This window comes from Galeopterus variegatus, unplaced genomic scaffold (genome assembly GCF_000696425.1).
Source record: "Galeopterus variegatus unplaced genomic scaffold, G_variegatus-3.0.2 Scaffold2665, whole genome shotgun sequence".
Taxonomy (NCBI): domain Eukaryota; kingdom Metazoa; phylum Chordata; class Mammalia; order Dermoptera; family Cynocephalidae; genus Galeopterus; species Galeopterus variegatus.
Genome location: NW_007728776.1, coordinates 94,173 through 110,667, shown reverse-complemented (window position 1 = coordinate 110,667; position 16,495 = coordinate 94,173). Strand labels below are relative to the sequence as shown.

Here is a 16,495-nt window from a genome sequence, read left to right as displayed (position 1 = left end):
CCGGTACGGGGGCAACACTGAGGGTTGCGATCCGTTGCCGGACACGGAAAAAGACAAAAAAAAGACAAAAAAAAAAAAAGGGGGGCTGAGGTATATAAAAGCAAAAGTAAATAAAGCAAAAGCTTTCTAACCCTCTTCTATAAGCCCACTCTCCCCAGCCCAGACCACTATGTCTCCTACCCCAGAATCTTGGCACAGTCATCATAGTATTTCATTGAGTTCTTGACAAAACTGAAGCCATTGACATCACACACAAAGGAGTGACCATTAGCACGAAGAAGATCAAATCCACAAACTGTTTGCTGCAGGGGGAAGAGGCAAGATGAGAACAAGAGAGCCAGTCTCTTTCTTTCAAGACCTCTGCTCCTGTTACTCTCCCTCATTCCACAACCCCCACAGGCCTTCCTCTACCTTAAAAGCTACGCAGACTTTTCTGGCCACCAGCTTTTCCATGGCAGTCAACATGACTGGATAACGAATCTCTTTCCCCTCACTGTCTCGTTCGACTTTCCCATCCAAAGCTGGAGATTTTCTAGCTTCAGCATGGGCATAATCTGGCCCCACTGTATACACCTGCAGGTACATAGCATCACTGAGTATGCCCACAGCTCACCCTATATATGAGAAGACAATATGAGCAGTAGGTCTGTAGACTAGTTTTAGAATAAAAAGCAAAAACAAAAACAAAACAAACCTTGAGCATTAAGAATAAGGAGGATAACTGACATTTTTCTTACTGAGCCCTAGTGAAGTATCATTATGAAGGTTTCTCCTTGGGACTCTTAGCACTATCGTCTAGTCCTTATTAAAATAAAATTTACCAGCATTATACCATTTTCTGTGTCACCCTTGCCCTTGGTCTGATAGTGAGAATGTCACTGTCTACATCTTCACTCCTTATCTTCACCTGAATATGAAAGCCAATCACGTCCACACTTTATTTTCTAGAACTCCTTTCATATACTTCCACCTGCTTCCCAAGCATCCCATCTCCCACCCAGACAATTGTAGTCTCTTAAATCCCTGTATCCACCATAACCTTGACATCTGTGCCATCTGTTGGCATAAATTCCTCATAGATGTATGACCCTGTCTTTCGGACGCTGCTCTCAGGAGAGTAAACGCTGCTTCGGCTGCCAATCTTCAGGAGGAAAAGGGAAAAAAAAAAAAAATGTTGCCTCAGCCCTCCACCCTGTCCCCAAATCCTCCAGCTTCCTTCCCCACAACCTTACCCTTGTCTTTACACCTCTCTCATTCCCCAGATGATCAAATGCTTCCCCACCTTACGGAAGAGGCGCTGGCTTCCTCCTCCAGCTGAACTGGGGTAGTAGATGTAAACATTGTGGTCCTCTGCACTCACTGGCTTCTCCACAAAGGGTTTGGGAAAGACAGCTCCATTGACTTCTACCTGGTCTTCACCTTCTATCAGGTTGCATTCTGAAAGGTGGGTGTGTTGTCATTCTTCAGACCTAAGTTTGTAGAATATTCCCAACTCCCATTTCCCTGGGTTTTAATCTCTCAAATTTTTATGACTATATCTTAGTAATAGATATGATAATACTATATATGTATATAGATATGATAATATCCATATAATAGGTTCAAGGCTCCTTTCAAAGACCCATGACTGTAACACTGCCCATTATGCAGTAACCAAAACCCTCTAAATAGGTGGCACATAGGCGATGTCTAGAAGATGGAGAACTGGGCTAAGTCATAGAAAGCAAGGCAGGGCAGGCCTGGGCAAGGCCAGGTACTCACCCTCAGGCCGGGCAGGGTCACGGTTGAGCACAGCATATCGAGGCAGATCAATACCCTCCTCCTTCAGGATCCGATACACCTCCCTCCTGTTACCCCCAAATAAATTAGCTGGGAGAGGTGATGGGTGGTAACTAAGAGGAAAGGTTGGGGATTTCATTTGTGCAAGCGTTGGAAGACACCAGGGCACAGAACTCAGCAGGGTATGGTAAAAGAATTAAGCATATACATTTGACTCTGCCCCTCCCAGAGTGGGTTCCCTAAATGGGCATGATCTCAGAACCACCCATCCCACTGGTCAACAGAAAGCTATACCTATCTTGGATGTAATACTGCATGGCCAGATCATTGATAAGAAAGGGGTTTCGAAGCTTGGAGTAAGCAACAGCTTTGTCCAGAGGAAAGCCTGGGATGGAGAAGGAAATAGAGAAACCAAAGAAAAAGAGTGAAAGAGATAGAGTGAGAAAACAGCAGGAGAGACAGAGAAACATATTAAAGCTATTAGCTACCACTGAACTCTTCTACCCATCCAACCCATCACATATCCTTCTGCCCAGCTTCCCAAGCCTACAAAATTCATCAGGAAAAAAAAATTTTTTTAAATGATTTTTAGGGTCCTTCCAGAGACCAAATTTTGTCAGAGATCCTATGAACCTTAGAGCCATCCTAACTTTAGAATATGGGCTTTAAACTACCCCCAGCAACTCCTCCAAGATGTAGGGAAAGTAAACTCCTTTGCATTCTTCTCTACTGTGTCAGGAGGAGATGATGACTTCTTTAAGGAAAGCTGATGGTCTATTTCTAAGGAAATAAGACAGTAAGAACCTCATTTCCCAATCCAGGATTCCTACCACCATTCCTTCCCATTTTCCTTCCCAGATCCCAACCTTTGGAGTGGAAAGAGATGAGGCAGTGGCAGGATGGCCAGTTTTCCACAGGTTCATTGAGGATCACATCTTCTCCCAGGATGATAACGGTCAGGTAGTCAAATCTGCAGAGTCTCTCTAGAATTTGGGTCATTGGCTTGGATTTGGATTTCTTGGTCATGGCACAGATACCAACAATGATCTGAGGTTCAGGAGGCTACAGAGAAGAAGAATTATCAGGAACTTCCCACTTCTATCACCCCCATCAGGGAACACTGTTTCACTTTCTTAAGTCACAAAGTTTCTTGCTAGGACTTTGGACCTGTGCCTCCTAACTGATCTAAGTTGGGGCATGTCTAGGGATTCCCTACTGCCTACAGAATAAAAGCCTCTCCATAGTAGGAAATATGTGCTCAAGGAGAAGAGCCAGAGAGCCAACCAATAACCATTAGACAATAGAAGGAGGGCATAGGCATGGGTTTCAAAGAGAGGTAATCTAACCAATCTCCATCGTCCCTCCCCTAAACCAGGATAGGACCTGTTTATGACAGGGAGTCTATGCATTTGGAAAGAACAGAGAGGTGTCTCCAACAAGTGGAATCTCAACTCTTTATGAAGGGGACGCAACACCAAGTTACATCATTTTCCCTAGTCTTACCACTTCACCCTAGTCTTACCACTTCATCCTCTTCGTCCTCAAGGAGCTCGCCGTCACTCTCTTCTGTCCTCATACCTATTCCACGGGTGCCCAGCCCCTCATCTCCAGCTCCAAGGAAGAAATGGGCTGTGGTGGTCTCACTCTCACTGGCCATCAATGACCACATCCCCGCCGGAGCACCCACTCATCCCGCTCTGCAGAGGGGGATACCCCATTAGCTCAGAATCCAAACCCCCTGGCAGTTGGTGGGGATGGGGTATGGGGAATGAGAAAATAAGAGGGAACAACAAGGGTACTAGGGGAAACAGAAAACAGTGCTGTGGGAAGAAGAATCAAGAAAGGAGGCATATGGGCTGTGACTTGAAATGACTAAAGAGCCATAAAAGAAAAGAAGGTCTCCCTTTTCCTCCCTGCTCACCCCACCCCAACCAAGAAACTGGTAAGAGGATCAGGAGATTAACCCTTACAGTGCTGGCATGTCCCTGATTCTGCCAGCAGGAAACGTTAACTCCAGGCAGCAAATGGGAAAGGCAGTTCCTCAAGGAAGGCTACTGTTGATTCCTACCGGGAGAGAAGATCAGAATGACATTTCACACTTTGGACTCACTCCACAATGTTCCTAGCTCTTCTCCACCTTCTCCTTTTAAGGTACCCCACAGTAGTGCTGAAGTCAAGGTTTTAATACAAAAGCAGAAGAATAAGAGAGCTCAGATGCCTTTGCCCTTAAACTCCATCTTCATTTCTACCAGAGATTAACTCAAAAACAAAGGGCACCCATGTTCTAAGCATTATATCAGAACATTAAAATCCTCTATGCTCCCTCTCTCTCCTTCACCTGCTCTACCTTAAAACAGATACCCAAGTCCAGAAAATCCACTCAAGGAAAGAGGTCTAGTTCCGGTTGGACGGTTTGTACCATAATTTCCAACCCATTTTCAAACTGCAAACTCCATGTTCTCTGTACTCTTCCCTTGGTACTACAGAACCAGTTCTCGTCTAGGCCGTGGTCCCTCACACCAGGAGCTACCATGGAAAAAAATCCTTCTTAAAGCCATCTCTTTAAGAATATGCCATATCAATAAGAATAAACCATATCGTAAGAGTATCCTAAGACTTTAACCTGAGTCAGAACAACCTGGCAGTTCCACTTCTGCATACATATACACCTAGAATAGTGGTTCTCAACCAGTTGTTATTTTGCTACACAGGGGACATTTGGCAGAGATATTTTTGGTTGTCATAACCGGTAAGGTGCTATTGGCATCTAGTGAGTAGAGGTCAGAAATGCTGCTAAACATTCTAAAATGCATAGGATACCACCCACAGCAAAGAATTATCCAGCCCAAAATGTCAGTAGTGCTGAGATGAAGAAACCTTGCTGTAGAGAAACTCTCCTACATCATAAGACATGTGCAAGAATGTTCTTAACCTTCTTAACCTCACTGCTGGTAATGGGAAAAACTGAAAACCACTTACATGTCACAAGTAGAAGAATGGATAAATACAATGTAGTATATAGAAATGATAGACTAATAGCAATTTAAAAAATGAATCAGGGAACACATATTCTATTTTATGAAAGGACGTATTGCCTGATTTTAGAATCGCAATAAAGCTAATCTAGATCTTTAAAAAAAAAAAAAGCATAACTATATGTAACAAGTAGACAGTTTCCAAATGCAAACGTCAGGAATATAAATACAGTAAAATTTCATTTTATACATAAAAAACATTACATACTATTTATGACTGCATATATAATTAGTAGAAGTATAAAAATACAGACTAGAAAGACATCAAATTCATGATAGTGGTTACCCTTGAGGAGAAGGGAGAATGGAACTAAGAAGGATTCAAATGGTACTTCACAACTTTATCTATAATGTTTATTTCAATTTTTAAAAAGATCTGTTGATTACAGTGTGGTGCTGATAACAGCAAGGTATAGGGTTCAATCCCTGTACTGGCTAGCTGCCAAAAAAAAAAAAAATTAAAAATAAAGTAAAACAGATTTGAAGCAAATACACAAAGGTTAACACTTAATAGTGAATAGTACACAAAAGGTTAACATTTGTTAATAGTGAATCGTAGGGATATGAACATCTGTTGTTATTTTCCAAAAATAAAACTGAGTCACACATCAGCAATTTTCCATGGTCTCCAAAAGTTCTTGGAAACACTGGCCAATGACTAACGAAAGCCACAAACTCCTTAAGTAAACGAGTTAATTCAGTCTTATAGACTTTTAAAATATCTTCAACAATTACTTTCTATATTATTAAACTGTTCCATTACAACTAGGGTTTGTTGCTTTGATTAGAAAGTTATAGCTGACCTTTATATAGATCTTGACCTTTCTTGTCTTCATCATCTGCTGTCTCTGTTGCTCATCCACCAGGGGGGCACAACATTCTCCTTAGACTTAACAGCCAGTTATGCACTGCAGGTCTCACATATATACTCCCCTTCCTAATTAACAGGCTATTTCTTTGAACTCATTTTTAGTGACCTGATCCAGTTTCCATGATGTGTGGCATTCCTAAGGTCCCTGTAATTTTAAGCAATTAGAATTCTGGGGGCTAGCCCTCTTGGTTAGAGCATGGTATTATAACACCAAGATCAAGAGTTTGGATCCCCATACCAGCCAGCCACCAAAAATAAATTTTTTTTTTGATGCACTCTTTATCCTTTCTCTGCAGCAGAGGTTTTCTCTCATGTCTAAGAGTCCTAACCCTTTGTCCTTTCTTTCACTAAGTCCTTAGTTTTCCACTGAATGTACAGTCATGTTCTTGAAATTCTATTACAACTGTGTAACAGGGGATGGTAAGTAATAGAATGGGGAGGATAGTCTGTTCACAAATATGGAGCCGAAGAGAGATGAAAGGTCTAAATTCAGAGTTAACAAAGCAAAAATAGAAACCTGACAGAAATAGTTATGAAATAAGCCAGGATTTATTTAGATGTACCTCTGGGAGAAGTTGGATTTAATGTGGTGTTCCCAGAGCCACTTTCTTGTCTTCTATGCTCTTCTCCTCCTCCCCATCTCCCTCAAACAGTTGCAAAAGAAAACTTCAGACTCTACACTGGGCTAAAGGGCAATCTTACTCTGGCCTTAATATGAAAGAAAGGAAGGAAGGAAGGAGAGAGATAGGTAGGTAAGGAGGGAAGGAAGGGCAGATGGGCATCTTCTCAGGAACATCTATGTTAGATCTGGAGAAGGGGAAGAGGGAGGGTAAACTGTGTAACTTCGTGTGTGTGTGTGTGTGTGTGTGTGTGTGTGTGTGTGTGTGTGTAACTTCTTTATCCCTTAGAATTTAGGACTGCTTGCATAGTCCTCTAATTTCCCAAGTCACCATGTACTTGATGGAGGGCTCCATTGTAGTAAAGGGGAGACATCAATACAAATTCCAGGCGGGAATACTTCCAACATGGAAAAATCCCCAGGCCACCAACACTATCTTCTTTCCACCTTCAGCAGTGGACTTCTCACTTCCTTCTTAATGCAATTTTTAAGGCTTCATACACACCCCTTATTCTGACACTGACCAACTGTGCTGCTGCCTTGTTTTCAGTGTCAACTCACTCACACTGCCTTCTTTCCCGACTTGCTTTAATGACTCCTCACTGACTCTCCTGACCACGCCCAACACTCACTGATGCCCCCCGCCCCTCTCTTGACCCTCTCCCCTGTAGACTCCACTCTCACACCTCCTCGTGTAGATCCCCTCCACCCTGATCCTCTCCCCTGTGGACTCCACTCCCTCCATCCTCACGTAGGACCCCTCTTCCTCAAGCAGACCCTCACACACCCATCTCTTCTCTCGCTGACCCCCTCCTCTGTCTTCTGCTTACACAGCTCCAGGTCACGAATACCGCCCTCCGATCCCGACTCAACTACTAGCCCTTGCCCGCCCCCGCCTTCCCCGCCTCACTCTCCCTGCGCTGACATTGAGGCCTCTCCGGCGGGCCTCTTTCCGGAGCTACCCCGACTCTGTACTAACCACGGCCCTCAGTACCGACCGAGCCCACTCTACCAAGCCCACCCCCTCCGATACCGCCCCCATCCCCCAGCCACTCCCCCAGCACCCCCGGCCCTCACTCACCCGCCTCCCTCTGCTCGCGCAGCCGAACCTGCCGGCAGCGACACCTGACAGCGGCCCAATCAAAGCGCGACTTCTCTGCCGTGCCACCAATCAGCGGAGGGCGCGCACCAGCAACAATCAGGCTGCGTTGGCCGGCGTTTCTGCGAGGAGGAGGGTGACTTCTAGTGGCTATAGGGGGCAATGCAACCTGATGCTCCCCTTCCTCCGATTTCTTACTGCGTCGCCACAGTCCAGATACTTGGTCTAGACAGAGACGTTCCAGTAAGCCGAAGCGGGTGGGGATGAGGGAACAAGATGCAGAGGAAGAGGCAGAGTTTATGCCATTGCACCTCCTTGAGAACAAAACCAGGTCTTCTCTTAGTTTTGTAAGACAAAACGGGGTATGATTTACGTACAGATCCAATAAATGTAGGTTGAAAATGTTAACAGGAGTAAACAGGAATGACAGGGAGACGGAAAAGGAAAACAGAGACAAAGACAGAAGCGGATGAGAAAGTTAAGGGAAGGAACATAGAGACATATTTGTAGAGGAGACAAGAAAATGGATGGACATGGAAGATTGGACAAGTGGATTCCTGTCGCCACACCCTGCCTTTTCTCTACCCTCCAGACTTGGAACCAAAGCCGGGTTTGAATCCTGGGCTTACCTTTAATAGCTATGCAGCCTTGGGCATGACACTTAACTTCCCAGAGCCTCCATTTTTCTCATCTGTTAAGAATGGGATTAAAAACCTAGTTTATAGGGTACTGTTTCTGTAAAAGCATTTTGTATATATTTGTATTGTTCTTATTATTATCCTTGCATCTTCACTTGGGTTTCTCTGATAAAGACAGTTCCAAGTTTCCTGTTTCTTCTCTGCAACCTTAGCGATATTGCCACTTTTCCAGTCAGGTGTCTCATTGTACTGATCCCCAAAGCCTCCTGAATGGAGATAGAGATGATTCTAAGGACTGGCTTTAAGAGGAATATATGCTTCCCTCGCACATGCTCAGGTTCATACCCCCTCCACCACTCCAATCCTTCAAACAAGTTATTACAGCATCTTCCAGGTATTTAACTTCTCTTGTTATCCCCTTGAAAATGTGGGCTCTGTCCCTAGTCAACTACTGGAACAGTCCAATTCAATTCGATGAAATAATACATATAAAAGTCCCTTGCAATTGTGAAATCCTTTAAAAACATTATATATTATTGACAATAATAATATTAAATAAATCAAATACCATATATGTTGATTACGTCCCATATACTGTAGGATAATTTTTTTAAATGAGTATTAATACATCATGTGTCTCTCAGACCTCACAAGGAATAAGAAAAGTACACAAATACATGTGTTTTCTCAGTGGAGCTATTATTCAAATTTTGGCAGCTACTCCCTAAACTTGAGTAATTTCTCTACTCCTCTGGCTGTCTTATTTCCCCTTCTGTAATTCTCTCTTCCTGCCCCCTATCTCCTTAATCTTAGTAACCACCCTCTCAATCAAATAACAACCCTACTGCTCTGGAATATTAGCTCCCTCCTTTATCTGGGTAAATTACACCATTCCAAGAAATAATACTTACTTATGGCTACTCTCTAACCTAGATCATAAACCCCCACAACACAGGTAAAATTTTCCATCTTTCCAAGAGTGACCACACTCCAGCTGCAGAACTCTATCTGCTTTCTGATGATTGCTGTATTACCAGGAGAAAGAGTTAAGTGATGGGCCCAAAAGAGAGGTGAATGGCTTCTACGAATACTCACAAATGAGGGAGATTGGAAGGCCTACCTTCTTCACACAAGGGAGGCCTGAAGGGAATGAGAGTATAGGGTGGGGTGGGGTCTCATCAGTGGGGTGAGAGAAATGATATAAAGGGAATTTCTCTTTCCCAAATACTGTCTCCTAAGATTTCCAATCTTACTGTTCTGTGGGTACACCAGGACAGCTGAGGAAAGGGACTAGTGCCACCATGTCTACTCCACCTTAACTGGCCCTTCCCACTGAAGCTCCACATTCCTATTTCAACTCCAGCATTCATTCTTCTTCCTGCCAGGATAAAGGTCAGGTCACACTTGGAGCTGTGGAATTAAAGACCTCTCAAACCTGAATATGCACTTTATGAGGAGAGAGAGGAGGAGAGGCGATCAGGAGGAAGGTGAAGATTCCCAGGTGACCTTATGCCCTTGGACACCACTCACCTCTACATTCCAGATTAAACAGCATTAGGGAGCCAAGAGAAGAAACATATGTTGTGCCTGGAAACCTGTACCTGCCTGTTTCATTCCCACACCCAGTCATTTCACCACACCCTTCACCTCACTTTATATTCCCCTCCAGCCCAGGAACTAGGAGCTACAGACAGGGAACAGAGGTAGAGGAGGAAGAGGAAACTAAACATTCCCTGCCCAACCCCGGCCCCACACCCAGTGCAACCAACAGGTAGGCAAGCTTGCAGAGAATACTCAGAGAGAGTCCTCTGAGCAGCAAACAGGTCTGATCCTGGAAGAGAGGAAGAGAAGTAAAAGATCAAAGGTAAAGTAGGGGATGGGGAGGAGGGTGGGAGAGGCAAAAAAAAAAAAAAAGTAGGGGATCATAAAAAGTGGAGGCAGAAAATAGCAGGGGTTCAGACTTGGGGGCACAGTGGGAGTGAGGGACACAGCATAAATGGGGTAAGAGTTAATATTTCCCTGATTCCTCTCGGGGAATACTTTCTCAACCTTGGGAGGAGAGCACAGGTGTGGCAGGTAGAAGCCTTGGTCCTCTTCCTGGTTCTAAGGAAAAGGTGACCTTGAGCCGGCTAGTGTTTTTCCCAGTGTCTACCTCCAACCCTGTGCTTTCTCCGTGTCTTCCTCTGGTATCTGTGTTTGTTCCGCGATTTCCCCGCGACCACCTTCTCTGGGAAGACGGAGATGTTGCTGGGGCTGGCCGAAAGCAGAGAAGAGGTTGGGCAATGTCACCCTTTCACACCCACAGAGCAGAGGGATCGGGTTTCGTATTAAACCGAGGGGGCTTGACGGAAGGGTGTTCGGATTTCGCTAGTCCCGGTGGGTGCTGTCCTCGACTTGGTGCTGAAATCTGTACGGCCTCATCCCGAGTGGGCCTACATCCCGCCTTAGAGGTGTAAATCTCGGATCCCCCTAATTACCTGGCCGGGTGCTGTCCCCCCCCCGCCCCCGCACACCTAGCGCGTTGGCAGGCGGGAAGGCGGGGCCTGTGTGAGCCCCACCCCTGGAGACTGCGGCTCGGGCCTCCCTCTCCTCCGCCCGTCCGCCAGCCACTAGCTCATTGCGCCTCTCCTGCAGTCAGGTTGTTACCGGCTCCCACTCCGGCTCCAGCCTCCACGTCGACCCCCATATCGGCTCCAGCCTCAAACCCAGCTCCGGTTCTCAGTCTCCCTGGTTGCATCCTCCCTCCCCGTTCCTGTCTTGTGACAGCTCCTGCTCCCGGATCCTGTAGCCGGACCACCAAGCCATGGCTGGTCCCTTCTCCCGTCTGCTGTTTGCCCGCCCAGGGCTTAGGCTTCTGGCTTTGGCCGGAGCTGGGTCTTTAGCCGCTGGGTTTCTGCTCCGCCCGGAACCTGTACGAGCTGCCAGTGAACGACGGAGGCTGTATCCCCCAAGGTATCAGAGCCTGAGGCGCAGGGGGGCAGGTGGTGATGGGAACGAACGTAGGGGTAGAGATGAGAACCCGGGCAACAGAGAAGGGCTATGATCGCGAAGGCCCTGGAGCTGGGGGGATGTACAGTTTGGAGACCTCAGTGGGGAGGGGGTGGGAGCCAAAACCACGAAGCAAGAGCATTCCGGGGGACCTGTATCCCTCAGTACCTGCCCTTAAGACCAGCTTCGGCCCTAGGAGATCTAGCAGCACCCATGGCTCAACTCCCTAATTGGAAGATCAGGAATATCCTTTTAGCTCTCCTCCATCTCCTTTTCCTGCTGTTCTCCCCCATTTCCTGAATTCCCCTCCTTAGGCTTTCCCTTCCCCCATCCCTAATGTGTTTATGGGAGGAAAGAACTAAGCAGGTCTGGGAGAATTTTGCTGGCCAGCCAGAGGCAGCTAGATCTGTGGGGAAGAATAGACCCTGAAAGTCCCTAAAGAGATTACCAAGGTTTAGCCTCTCTCTAATTCCCCCCTCCTCCCACGGACTAAAGCCAAACATGGCTAACTGGACAGCTTCCAGTGGACTGCACTAAGTCAAGGCTCTGTGCCCTCCCTCCATGGTTACTGGGTACCCCCTCCCCAGCGCTGAGTACCCAGACCTCCGAAAGCACAACAACTGCATGGCCAGTCACCTGACCCCAGCAGTCTATGCTCGGCTCTGCGACAAGACCACACCCACTGGTTGGACGCTAGATCAGTGTATCCAGACTGGCGTGGACAACCCTGGCCACCCCTTCATCAAGACTGTGGGCATGGTGGCTGGAGATGAGGAGACCTATGAGGTAGGGGGCCCCCAGAGTCTTCCTGGTGATCCAACTCATCTTCCCAGTAATCCCAACTCCTTCCCCTAAAGACCCCTCACTTTCCCTCAAGACTCTGGACCATCTGTACTCAAGTTTCTGACCCAGTGAAATCAATCCACAACTGAAGTCTAGAGAGGGATTCCCTCTCCTTAACCACCTCCGCCTCTTAACTCCCCACCAGGTATTTGCTGACCTGTTTGATCCTGTGATCCAAGAGCGGCACAATGGATATGACCCCCGAACAATGAAGCACACCACTGACCTGGATGCCAGTAAGGTGGATCAAATGTTCCACTTCTGATTTTGTATTGCCTTGTGTATAACACTCTGTATCTCCAGTCCCTTCACTTTGATTATTTCCTGACTCCTGGTCAGTATACTGCTTAGCTTTTAATCTTGATATGGAGAAATAACCCTATCTTAAGGAGCAGCAGATATGAAGAAGAGAGGGTGGATGAGAATGACCATGCTCCAAAGTGGGTAGTTCAGGGAAGGGCCTACATTGTCCCCTTTAGTTCAAGTGTTTTCCCAATGGGCCTTTCCTTCCAATGCATTCAGGAGGAATGCACAAAGAGCCCTCTAATCCGTTGGGTTTCTCCTTCCCCAAAGGCCCTCAGTTCCCACTGAGTTTCTGTGACTTATATTCATTTATTTTATCCCCCAGATCCGTTCTGGCTACTTTGATGAGAGGTATGTATTGTCATCGAGAGTCAGAACTGGCCGAAGTATACGGGGACTCAGTCTGCCTCCAGCCTGCACTAGGGCAGAGCGACGAGAAGTGGAACGTGTTGTGGTGGATGCACTGAGTGGCCTGAAGGGTGACCTGGCTGGACGTTACTATAGGCTCAGTGAGATGACAGAGGCTGAACAGCAGCAGCTGATCGATGTGAGAGGCCTTGAGAGCTGGGTGTGGGGAGCAGATGGAAAAAAGACCTGGGGGATTGGGGGGTGGGAAAGATGAGATAGATAGGTTCTGAGAGGCCCAGGGACTACCATGAGGATTCTTAACGTAAGTCCCTTTATTCTCCCCAGGACCACTTTCTATTTGATAAGCCTGTGTCGCCATTACTGACTGCAGCAGGAATGGCTCGAGACTGGCCAGATGCTCGTGGAATCTGGTATGAGGCTACTCCTTACCTCTTTGTCCCCATGCACCCATAAATGCTTTCTTCCCTCTATCTCCCCCAATTTTTGCCTTGCTTCTTGATCTTTGTCCTTCCCTCTCTCCTGCCCTCAGGCACAACAATGAGAAGAGCTTCTTGATCTGGGTGAATGAGGAGGATCATACACGGGTCATCTCCATGGAGAAGGGTGGCAACATGAAAAGAGTGTTTGAAAGATTCTGCCGAGGCCTCAAAGAGGTTAGAGAAGAGTGTATAGGGGAGCTAGGTGGGAGGACATAAGGGAAACCAAAGAGTACCATAAGTAGATTAACCATATAATTTATCAACCAACCCAGAACACTTCTTTTTTTTTTTTCCTTTTTGTCTTTTTTACTGTCCGGTAACGGGATCGCAACCCTCGGTGTCGCGCCCGTACCAGGGACCGGCAACGGGATCGCAACCCTCGGTGTTGCGCCCACACCGCGCTCAGCCAGTGAGCGGGAACCGGTCTCCACATGGGATCCGAACCCTCAGCAGGAGCGCCACTGTGCTCCCAAGCGAGCACACTCTCCAGTGCGCCACTGGGCCAGCCCCCAGAACACTTCTGATAGTAAAAAGGATCACCATTAATCACTCTAGGACAATAAGTATAAACCAGACTGTCCTGGGAAAACCAGGACATATAGCCATTCTAAAAATAGGAGGAGTGAAAGAATATCAGGAACCTAAGGAAGTAAATAAAGCAGTTGCCAGATAATGCAAAGAAGGAATAAATGAGATAACAGGTCAATGCCTGGGGTATGTGGTGTGGGATGGTAAGGTGTACAGATAGGAAAAACATCTGAGCCTGGATTAAAGTAGAGGATGAGAGATCTGCGTGTTCATGATTCTAATGTAACCACCCAGTTCTGAGCCAAGGTAGGCCTTGACTGGATTCTGTCATTCTTGCTAAAGTATCATGTCTAGGCTTTATGCTGAGCATGGGAAAGAGATTGGAGAAGGTGAAGGATGGAATGGCTCAAGTTCCAAAATGTGTAGCTCTAGATGTTGGGTTGAACTGAATCCTCAACCCTATATGGACTGGGTCTCCATAATCAACTCTACATTAGAAATCCCCATAAAACCAGTTCTTACTGTATGTTCTCATATGTACAGTTCCATTTTGCAAAGAAAGAAAGCTCGTCTTTTAGATTCCCACTGGGAAGTTTCTATTATTTTGGGCAAGTAATTGATAACATATTCTGACTATGAGTGGGTAGGGAAGTACTCTTTAAGTTATATGCCTCAGTTTCCTCATGTATAAAATTGGGATAATAAGATTCCCTACAATTTAGGGTGTCGTGCGGAATAAGTGAAGTAATGGAGGAAAGTACTTGGTCCACAGTTACTGTTCAATAAATGTTAGCTGCATTATTATTCTACATTCCCTATGTTAAGAATGTAAGATATCTCCCTAGACCATGGTTCTTTCTGACCTATAAATGGGGTCACCTTTACTCATGTTGGGTAGTGGTTTTTGTATCCATTGCTCTGGAAGATCCCCTGTCTCTTCAACTCTAATAGTCATCTTCATGATTAGGATAGTTAAATGAAACACAAATACCCTTTCCATGCCCCTCTTTCTCTCTCACACACATACCTATGAATCTGGCTTTTCTGCTCTGTTTTCACCTTTCTTTCTGCTTTCTCCCATGTACTCTTCCACAACTAACAGAAAGACCTCCTGCCTCTTCCTGTTACAAAATTTATGCCTTCATTTTCTGTCTGAAAGGACCCTTCCAAGCTCTATGCTCATTAGCAAAGCAGAGATAACAGAAGCATGCAGAATCATTGAATAATCAATCCTTTCTCAGTTTAGTTTACCACCTCTGTTCATTTCCCTAGATCATCATTAATGCATCACCCCTTCAAGTTTCTTTTCTTCCACACACAAGATATTTTCCCACGATCTCATCATTATACACTTATAATTGCATCATAATTTTGCAACATCAAAATGACCTTGCATGCGTGGATAACAAACCATTTTCATTAAAAAAAAAAAAAGTGTTATTCATGCACACCCAATTTTCTGGTTCTAGACATATTCCTAGGTTTCCTGTGGGTTTAGCTAAGGGAAGGTCCACATATCCCTGATTTTTCACTAACAGAACCTTTGTGGACTCAGGTGGAGCGGCTGATCCAAGAGCGTGGCTGGGAGTTCATGTGGAATGAGCGTTTGGGATACATCTTGACCTGTCCGTCTAACCTGGGCACTGGACTTCGGGCAGGAGTGCATATCAAACTGCCCCTGCTGAGCAAAGTAAAGGAATTATGGAGTTAGAGAGGGGTGTCAGTGAGGAAAGGGGTGTGTGTGGATGGGGAGGCAGTGGGCATTTTGGAAAGGAGCCAACCTATTGTGGCTAAAGGGTCAGGGCAAAGAGCTTCTAGCAGGTTCAGGGTTCTTTTGGGTAGGACCTGTCTCTGCCTCTATTGAACCTGCCCCCAATCCCTATCTCCCCTCCAGGATAACCGCTTCCCAAAGATCCTGGAGAACCTAAGACTCCAAAAGCGTGGTACTGGAGGAGTAGACACTGCTGCCACAGGCAGCGTCTTTGACATCTCTAATTTGGACCGACTGGGCAAGTCAGAGGTGAGATCCTAAGGGATTAGGGTGAGGAGAGGTATAGGTTTGTGGGGGTTGAGATATAACAACAAGTGAGGACTGGCCCGTGGCTCACTCAGGAGAGTGTGGTGCTGATAATACCAAGGCCACAGGTTTGGATCCCATATAGGGATGGCCAGTTAGCTCACTGGGTGAGCGTGGTGCTGACAACACCAAGTCAAGGGTTAAGATCCCCTTACCGGTCATCTTTAAAAGAAAAAAAAAGATAACAATGAGTGAGCCTCAGGAACAGAATAGAATGTGAAATGGAATTCAGATTGAGTGGGGAGGCAATTGGAAATGAGTTCTCGGAGTCAGTTATTGCTAAAGAAAGAAACTCAGATTCTGAGGGAAAAAAACCAAGAATTCGTATCCTTCAGGTGGAGCTGGTGCAGCTGGTTATTGATGGAGTGAACTATTTGATTGACTGTGAACGGCGCCTGGAGAGAGGACAGGATATCCGCATCCCTGCACCTCTCATCCACAACAAGCATTAACGTCCCATCCCCAGCAGATGACTCAAGATTTCCAGGACTTCTGCCTATTCTAATGATGGCCCATTCTATTTGCCCTAGACCTGTCCCCCATCCCCTGCCTCCATCCCAGTAAAGACTCCTTGCTATGCTCTAGCTGACTGTGTTATTTTGAATGGTGGGCTGAAGAGGGAGCAGCTTCCTCCCTAGACCTGTCCCCCATCCCCTGCCTCCATCCCAGTAAAGACTCCTTGCTATGCTCTAGCAGACTGTGTTATTTTGAATGGTGGGCTGAAGAGGGAGCAGCTTCCGGGAAATGAAAAGAGGCAGTGGGGTTATTTATGATGGAAAGAGACTCCAGATATGGCATGCCAGGAACACTGATTCTCAGGTGGGTGGAAAGATTAGCATTTTATCCATATTCCTCAGCTTCCTGAGA

At 46.1% G+C, this 16,495-nt stretch overlaps 2 protein-coding genes across 10 annotated transcripts in view; one reads left to right on the top strand and one right to left on the bottom strand.

Moving 5' to 3' along the window:
* PPIP5K1 (diphosphoinositol pentakisphosphate kinase 1) overlaps positions 1-7,464 on the bottom strand; it is a 48,362-nt gene extending 40,898 nt beyond the window's left edge. For 7 of the 8 annotated variants that reach the window (XM_008582539.1, XM_008582543.1, XM_008582542.1 and 4 more), the window contains exons 1-10: positions 5,618-5,705; positions 3,750-3,843; positions 3,302-3,476; positions 2,646-2,841; positions 2,074-2,164; positions 1,762-1,847; positions 1,283-1,437; positions 1,040-1,141; positions 412-573; positions 181-302 (exon numbers count right to left, since the gene is read on the bottom strand). In XM_008582539.1, coding sequence (XP_008580761.1) covers positions 181-302; positions 412-573; positions 1,040-1,141; positions 1,283-1,437; positions 1,762-1,847; positions 2,074-2,164; positions 2,646-2,841; positions 3,302-3,448 — 1,061 coding nt within the window. In that variant the 5' untranslated portion in view covers positions 3,449-3,476; positions 3,750-3,843; positions 5,618-5,705. Of the gene's footprint in view, positions 1-180; positions 303-411; positions 574-1,039; positions 1,142-1,282; positions 1,438-1,761; positions 1,848-2,073; positions 2,165-2,645; positions 2,842-3,301; positions 3,477-3,749; positions 3,844-5,617; positions 5,706-7,385 lie in introns of those variants that run through there. The other variant, XM_008582540.1, reaches the window with a different exon arrangement.
* A 3,182-nt stretch (positions 7,465-10,646) lies between these two features.
* CKMT1B (creatine kinase, mitochondrial 1B) lies at positions 10,647-16,212 on the top strand. 2 transcript variants are annotated; one of them, XM_008582537.1, is made up of 9 exons: positions 10,650-10,993; positions 11,617-11,815; positions 12,018-12,113; positions 12,501-12,722; positions 12,869-12,954; positions 13,074-13,197; positions 15,107-15,241; positions 15,446-15,571; positions 15,964-16,212. In XM_008582537.1, the coding sequence occupies exons 1-9, from the start codon at positions 10,845-10,847 to the stop codon at positions 16,078-16,080; spliced, it is 1,254 nt and encodes a 417-aa protein (XP_008580759.1). In that variant the 5' UTR covers positions 10,650-10,844; the 3' UTR covers positions 16,081-16,212. The 2 variants fall into 2 exon arrangements, with proteins under 2 accessions (XP_008580760.1, XP_008580759.1); XM_008582538.1 differs by lacking the exon at positions 15,107-15,241 and having other exon boundaries at positions 10,647-10,993.
* The last annotated feature ends 283 nt before the right edge of the window (positions 16,213-16,495 follow it).